The following is a 7,418-nucleotide window of genomic DNA, read 5'->3' as shown; positions in this document are numbered from 1 at the left end:
CGCGGGGGGGGGGACGGCGCTACGGAGGGGTCCTGCCCCTCTGCTGCCGTGTTTCGGTTGCTGGTACATTTTGCAGTTCTTCCCAGAAGCGGCCGGCTCCATGTGCGGGTATTCCACTGCACGCCACCCTGCCACGATGCCTGCCTCGGGGTCCGTCATCTGCTCAAATGCAATTCTATTGCTTCAGCTTGAGCTGTAGCCTCTCATCGGCGGACTGCCCGCATGCTTCCAGCCCATTGTGATTGCAAAGGAAAAATGTGTTAGCAAAAATCCTAGGGAATTCCCTAGTTAAAAAGAATGCCTTTTCCTAATCTAGGTAATGGGATGGGAGAACTCGTGTAATTGCTTCACTGTGGCTCAGCTGGCAAGTGATAACTTATTGCTGTTTAACAACTGCATTGCTGGTGCTACTCCGTCCGCTCCCTTCCACCTCCCTAACAGCTATTTGTTTTTCCAGCTGTTCCAATTTGAAAGGTTCCTTATCGATAGCAAGAGAAGCTTCCGTTGGTAAGGGACAGCAACATGCAAAACACAGTGACGCTGCTGGCCTTGGTTCGCGATGCCGTGTTCTATTTCTGGAGCAGAGTGAGTGTGTGTGTGAAAAACAGGGGCTTAAGTTCTCAGGGTTTCATACAACCTCTTTTTTTCTCATTTCGATCTGTGAGATTTCACACCCCCTGGTTGGGTTTCAAAGCTCCACTCGGAGAAAACCACAGAGTTTCGGGTGATTTCTAGCTAAGACAGAACCTCATCTGAAGCAGAGCTTGCCGAGCCTCGTGCAGGGGCCCTGCAGAACAGTTGGTGAATTTGAGCTGAATTCTGGGGTTTCCCAGGCCTATGTAAGTGTCTTCAACCAAACAATTCTAGAATATGAAAGAGGGTATCTGTAAGGTACAGCTACGAAATAAAAGAGACTCTTTGTGTAGTCCTGGAGTTTGCCGTACTCTATTCCCAGGGTGACTTAATTTCACTGATTGCTGCTGTATAAATTAATGGTACTGGGAGGTTAGTGGGCTGCTGCTTGTTCAAACCATTAATAACGATATGCCATGTACCCAAAGCGGCTTCAAATCAACAGCTGAACATTGGTGATTCACCTCGGGTTCGTTTTCCAAACGATTGCCATGGGAGCTGTTACTGCTTTCTGTCTAGGTGTGCGTCCCCTCCTGCCCCTCAAGGTGCTGCCTTGGCTGTTCCGTTTCATTAGCTGATTTGGGGTCAGTAAGGCCAGGACAAGTACTTTAATCTCAACAACAGTCAACAGCTTGAGTCAGCCTCCATGTTCCTAGAGGTTCCCTGAGATAAAACAGAAGTTATTGTTATTTTAGCTTGAGTAAACTCAGTAGAGTTTTCGAACCCACATTAAGAATGCCTTTTTTTGTTGTTTTTTTTCTTGCAAGGTCCAAACTACCTTAAATTGGCTTCCTGTGAAATTACTGGCAGGTATCAGGCCTTTGCTCTTACAAGTGGAGCTCAAGGGGAGGTAGGCAAGGGCATCTAGAAGGTACCAGTTGTTGAGAAAGAGTCTGGTTAGGGAAGAGCAGGGGCTCTGCTGGGGCCTCCCTTCCCCTCCAAATAGCTGAAGAGTAAATTCAGCACCTCCGGGTGGTTCTTCTAAAACCTTCAGGTCCCTGAATAAATGCAACCAATTTTGAGGGGAGTATCTACAGCCAAAAAAAGCGATCAAACATACTCCCCAAATCCCTTTGCACATGGTCTGTCTTTGATTTGGATGTGTCTTTACCATTTGGGATGGATCGGTGGCTCCTGAGTGGGTTTCCACTTCGGCATGAGACCTAACCTCAGCAGTCCTGGTGCCTTCTGGCAGATGGAGGGTTAACTGCAAGTGTCCGGTTTTACTGGCTCACTATGGAGAGGGTGCTTATGGCTTGACCTGGTGCTTATGGTGGGACCCAGTGCTCATGGCAGGACCTGGGTCCATGGTGGTTCTCCCCGACGCAGCCCTCGCCTTTGCAGAGGAAGGGCCCCGAGGCTCGAAGGCCACTGAGGACCTGCAGCCAGCATGGAGCTCGTCTCTTAACATGGGGAGCTGGAAACCCCAGTGCTCCGTGCTGTGGAATGGCTAGCTCATGCCCTCAGGTTCAGCTCTTGGCTACGTTCAGTAACACGTTTCAATGATCCGAGACTCGTTTGCCTAAGGAAATTCCTCTATTCCCTATCTTTTTCCCCTTAGAAAAGGGAGCTGTGTTTATTGTGGGAGAAGAAATCAGGAGAGGCCCTGGTTATGGTGGAGAAGGCAACTGGGAGATGGGGAGAAAAGCCAGGGGAGAGCTGGGGTGGAGCTGTTTGACCGGTGAGGGACGAGGAGCGATGGGATTGAGTGCGATGGCTCGGTGGGGCTGTGGGGGCTGGAGGGCGAGTGGGGAGCGGGCTGGGGCTTTGCAAGTGAAGAGACCCAGTGCCAGGTACAGCAGAAGTGGGAAGGAGGGAGGAGAGGGGCTGCACCCGAGGGGCGGGGACCGAGGTTTATCCTGGCAAGGGGACAGGCACTCAGGATGTAAGAGGAGAGGTTCGCAAGCTGGGGAATATGTACTGGGACAAGACAGGGAGAAGGTGCTAGGGTTGATGGGCAAGGAACCTGGGATTTGGAGAAAAAAATCTGAGTCCTGAAAGTTAGGGCTGCCTGGCAAAATGCTTGGGACTGGTGTTCAGAGGCAGGGCTGCATAATTTGGGATTAACTAGGTGGCATGGGGCGAAATCTGTGGAAATGGGCAAAAGATTTGTGTTTACTGCCCTGCAGTCCCCCTGAGTGCCTGAACGCACATCACACATCCTCTCCTCCACCACCAAAGTCTCCGAGACTCAAGGGCAGAGAGCTGAGAGCTGCTGAGGGGCCGGGGACTTGGGCTGCCGGGTTGCTGTGGTGCATCGTGAAACCTCCCGCAGCGGTGAGCCACGTGCCCGACCAGTAGAAACAGAAGGAGGGATTGCTGCTGGTAGGGTTTGCTTCAAAACCAAAGCAAAAACAGAAAAATGAAACAAATGACTGAGAATTAGCTCACACAAACCAGAATTTACTAACATAATTTTAACAAGATGATTGCCAGCAGAAATGTCTTGCGGTGCAGTTTTTGACGTGGGAGTTGCGTATTGGTTTGGATGGGGGAGCTCTCCTTCGTTTACTGGACCTCAGCAGGTCGATCTGCTCTAGCAATTAACTGGGGCAGTGTGGCAAAGGACGTCGGCCTGTTTTATTTACTTGGGAAACTGGAATGCGAGGCATGAACAAGGCAGGGGTTTTCTCCAAGAGGAAGGACGATGTTTTGTGGCCAAGACAGTTGGATCGAAAACTCAACTCCATCACTGCTTCTGCTACTGTGTTCTGAGGAAGTCATTGAAGCCAAACTTGCCTGAAGTGGCTGCTAACTGCGTGTTCCTCATTACCTTTGAATGCCCAGCGTGAGACCTGGGAGCCTGATCTGGCGTCAGGCGAGGCTCTGCTCCGGGTTCAGAACGTGACCACTCGCCCAAACCCATCAGAACATGCAAGAATCCTCCGGGCATTCCGTGTCCTTCTCGTGGTCTTGTTCCTTGAGCTGTGAAGTGAGTTTATTAGGAGCCCCTCACAAGTGTGTTGGAAAACTGAAGGGCAATTCGGGTGCATGGTGTTGCCGCGCATAGTTTTTGTTTAAAATACTTTTGTGCGGCGTTCTAACGCAGCTCGTTGGCCTCCTGTGCTTCCTGCTATTGGAGGCAGAGCCTGGCCATTAAGCTAAGACTACTGCGGTCTGCTAAGCGACTGCCAGAGCCTTCCCAAGGAGGGGCCTAACGAAACTAAACACAGGGAGGACTGCTCCTCTCCCCAGTTCTGTCCCAAACACAGCCGTGTTCTGGGAGAAAATGCAGTATTTCACCAAAGCTTCAGTGCTGTATATTGAGGAGGAAGGAGGAAGCCAAATACCAGCAGCGTGATTTTCCCTTCGTCCATTTTAACACACGTAGCTTGGCAAAAAAGGGTTGGTGCAGAGAGGTGGGAGCTTCTGTGGTGATGCTGCGGGCTGGGGGCCGGTGCTGGGGGCCGCAGGGCCGACGCTGGCGTGGTCCAGACGCTCCACGGGTGCTGGGAGCTGTGGGGCGAGAGTCTCGGCTGGCGACGTTGCTCTGAGATTTCTCAGCCTGACCTTGTACTTGATTTGTTGCTGTCATCGCCGTGTTTTAATTTTTCTTTTCCTTTGTTCCTGCCTTTTCTTTTTTTCTCTCTCTTGAAATAGATGGGAAAGTATTATCGTATCCCATGAGATTTTGAGAGAATTAATTGCTAGGAAAGGCATGTTAAGAGCTTTTGATGACTGAAGTAATTTGCAATGACACAGGGTCCGGTAGGGGTAGAGGGAAGGAGTGTCTGTAACAAGGAGGCCCACTTAGGAGCAGATCATAGTCCTGCCCTACTTAGGCTCAGCGGGCTTCTCCTTGTTTTGCTGGTGTCCGGTGTAATTTTTAAAGGTGCTTTTTTGAGTGAGGTGGAATGGATCATCACAAACGGTGGGATGGAATTGGAACGCTGAGCATCCCTTCTGTGTCTGTGCTGTTGAACTTAACTTTACTCTCTTAAGAAAGAAGCAGCGCTAAAGCACCAAGTCTCTTCCTGGTAAATCAGCGGCTCTCTTTAGACCACAACCCTTTAATTAACTCTTTTTTTTTTTTTTTTCACCCCTGGACTTTTAGGTATTGGAGGGGTTTTGTTTGGAAGGATTCCTCTTTTGCACACTAGCCAAATTTTACCCCACTTTCAACCACACAGACCCTCTAGCGCCGGTGACTTCCTAGTGTTGTAGTTATATAAAGGCAGGCAACATTTGTTATAGTTTTTTAAAATATAATTTTACAGCACGGTGGAGAGTGACCTGTTTTGAAAGTTTACTAAAAAAAAAGGAATGTAATATTTTATTTGTAATAAAAAATATTGCATGAAAGAATAAAACAGATAACGTGAAGACGGAGCAGTTCAAGGGCCTTGTCGTTACAATCAATCGAATTTGGGGAAGTTACCTGCTGTGGTTACTGAAGCTGGTGTGGACACCAGACCTGTGTGTTTGCTCCGTAACAGTTGTAATCCTGAGCTGGTTACCCACGGGCAGCTCTGATGTTTGTCCTTGGAGGTTCTGCTAACAGGAACATCAGCTTATGCCAAAGAGCTGATTTTAGTCTTGTCATATAGAGTCATAGAACCGTTTAGGTTGGAAAAGACTTTTAAGATCAAGTCCAACCGTTACCCTAACACTGCCATCCCACCACTAAACCATGTCCCTAACACCTCATCTGTGTCTCTTTATCAATTCTATTTACCATCCAGCTTTCTCCTTTCTAGTTCTTGTTCGGAATCCTGCTTTGCAAATAATTCTCCTTTCTTTCTTCTCTCTGTGCCTACCATTTGATATCAGATGACCCATATATTTCCTCCTCTCCTGTTCTACAGATTGCTGATGACCTGGGAAATGAGAAGTTCTGTATTGATGCTAGCCAGAGCGGAGCTGGGAACTGGCTGAAGTACATCCGCGGGGCCTGCTCCTGCGATGAACAGAACCTAGCCGTGTGTCACGTTAACGACCAGGTAATGACTTGGGCAGTTCCGAGGTTGCCGTGCTCCCCTCACCGCAGATGCTGGGGAGGGTTGGCCAGAGGACAGTGCAGAGCGGCAGCACTGGATGGAAGCGACCGAGGGATTCATCTGCTCCGCAGCTCTGCTGCGGCGTCCCTGAAATCACCTAAAACCCCTGGACTCAGGCGACCTTCCCCTCCTTTTGTGGTGGGGAAGATGGTGTGAAATGTTAACGCCTGGTGTGAGACACAGGTTATGTTAACAAAACACAGCCAGACAAATGGAAACCAGTGACGGGCATTTCGTTGCTGTCAGAACCGTAGACGGTTTATGTTACCTGTTGACAGCGGTGGGTAAAAAGCGTGATTCCAAGCTGCAAACTCAGTTGCTGTCTGTATTTAAGAGGGGACTGAGAGTGGAGATGGTTTGGGAGTCTGCTGAGGAGGCCAAAAAGTAAAACCCTAATAGGTGTACTGCAGAAGTGCTTCTGGAGGGGTCTCCAGGTGGGGGTGGGTGAGGGATGTTACAGGGAATTAATAGGATTTTGATAACTTTAGCTAATCTTTGTAAAGTTCTTTGAAGCTTAAACCCAAAAATGGATTCAAGGTGAGCAACTCAAGTTGGGAGTTTCCCAAACCTCCAACTGGGTACAATTCAAATACAAGTTATTCAGTCTTAATGTTGTTACCAGTTAGGGAACAGGAGGCATGTTTGGATGCACAGAAAAACGGAGCTGAGGATGGAAAAATACACTTCTAACAAAACCACTTAAAAATCCGTAGCTGATGGGACAGGTAGAGTGAACCTGAAGGAAGCCAGCTCCTGTAAAATGAGAATAGCTCAGGGCGCGCCAAAATGTCAGCCCACGTTGTCAACTTAGTTCCTGTTTTGAAATGTTTTTCAATAACTTAACTTTGGATGCAGAAAAAAAACCCACACCCACCAAAAATATGACAAGTGTTCGTGATTTAAGCAATCCAGAAGAGATTGAGGCACAAAGCTCTAAATTTCAGCCTGCTTAGTAAAAATGATCTGCTGATTGCTTCAGTGCCCACTCACCCCTACTCACAAGTGCTCTTACAACAAGGAGCCTTCTAACCAAGAGCCAACATTTATCATCAACTCCTTGTCTTGCACCGTGAGCTGCTGGGCGCTTTCCGTGACGCACACGGGGCTGCTCCGGTCTCAGTTTCACGGAATGACAGGATAAATATCCTGGGGGCCAGTGCTCTACGACTGCCTGACAGGAGGCTGTAGCGAGGGGGGGGTCAGCCTCTTCCCCCTGGTAGTGGACGACAGGACAAGGGGGAATGGTCTGAAGTTGCACCAGGGCAGGTTTAGGTTGGACATTAGGAAAAACTTCTTCACCGAAAGGGCTGTCAGGCTCTGGAAGGGGCTGCCCAGGGAGGTGGTCGAGTCCCCATCCCTGGAGGGATTTAAAAGAAGGAGAGATGAGGTGCTTGGGGACAGGGTTTAGTGGTGGGATGGCAGGGTTAAGGTTAAAGGTTGGACTTGATGATCTTAAAGGTCTTCAACCAAAGCGATTCTATGATTTTCCCTCACCTCCTGCTTGGGACTCCTACCGTCCTGAAGGGGCTGCCCAGGGAGGTGGTCGAGTCCCCATCCCTGGAGGGATTTAAAAGAAGGAGAGATGAGGTGCTTGGGGACAGGGTTTAGTGGTGGGATGGCAGGGTTAAGGTTAAAGGTTGGACTTGATGATCTTAAAGGTCTTCAACCAAAGCGATTCTATGATTTTCCCTCACCTCCTGCTTGGGACTCCTACCGTCCTTCACGCTGCGCAGAAAGCGCTGGCTCGCAGGAGCCCCCGACTGAGTCCGCCTGACCCTCTTCCCTCCC

General features: G+C 49.3%; 1 protein-coding gene across 1 annotated transcript in view; it reads left to right on the top strand.

Moving 5' to 3' along the window:
* Nucleotides 1-7,418, top strand: part of PRDM16 (PR/SET domain 16) — a 238,773-nt gene that overhangs the window by 181,070 nt on the left and 50,285 nt on the right. The window contains exon 3 of the mRNA XM_009642224.1: nucleotides 5,439-5,573. Within this exon, the coding sequence (XP_009640519.1) occupies nucleotides 5,439-5,573 (135 nt within the window). The remainder of the gene's footprint in view (nucleotides 1-5,438; nucleotides 5,574-7,418) is intronic.

The sequence above is a fragment of the Egretta garzetta genome, unplaced genomic scaffold (genome assembly GCF_000687185.1).
Source record: "Egretta garzetta isolate BGI_Z169 unplaced genomic scaffold, ASM68718v1 scaffold737, whole genome shotgun sequence".
Classification (NCBI taxonomy): domain Eukaryota; kingdom Metazoa; phylum Chordata; class Aves; order Pelecaniformes; family Ardeidae; genus Egretta; species Egretta garzetta.
The sequence above is the reverse complement of the archived record's forward strand: the minus strand, read 5'-3'. Positions and strand labels throughout refer to the sequence as shown.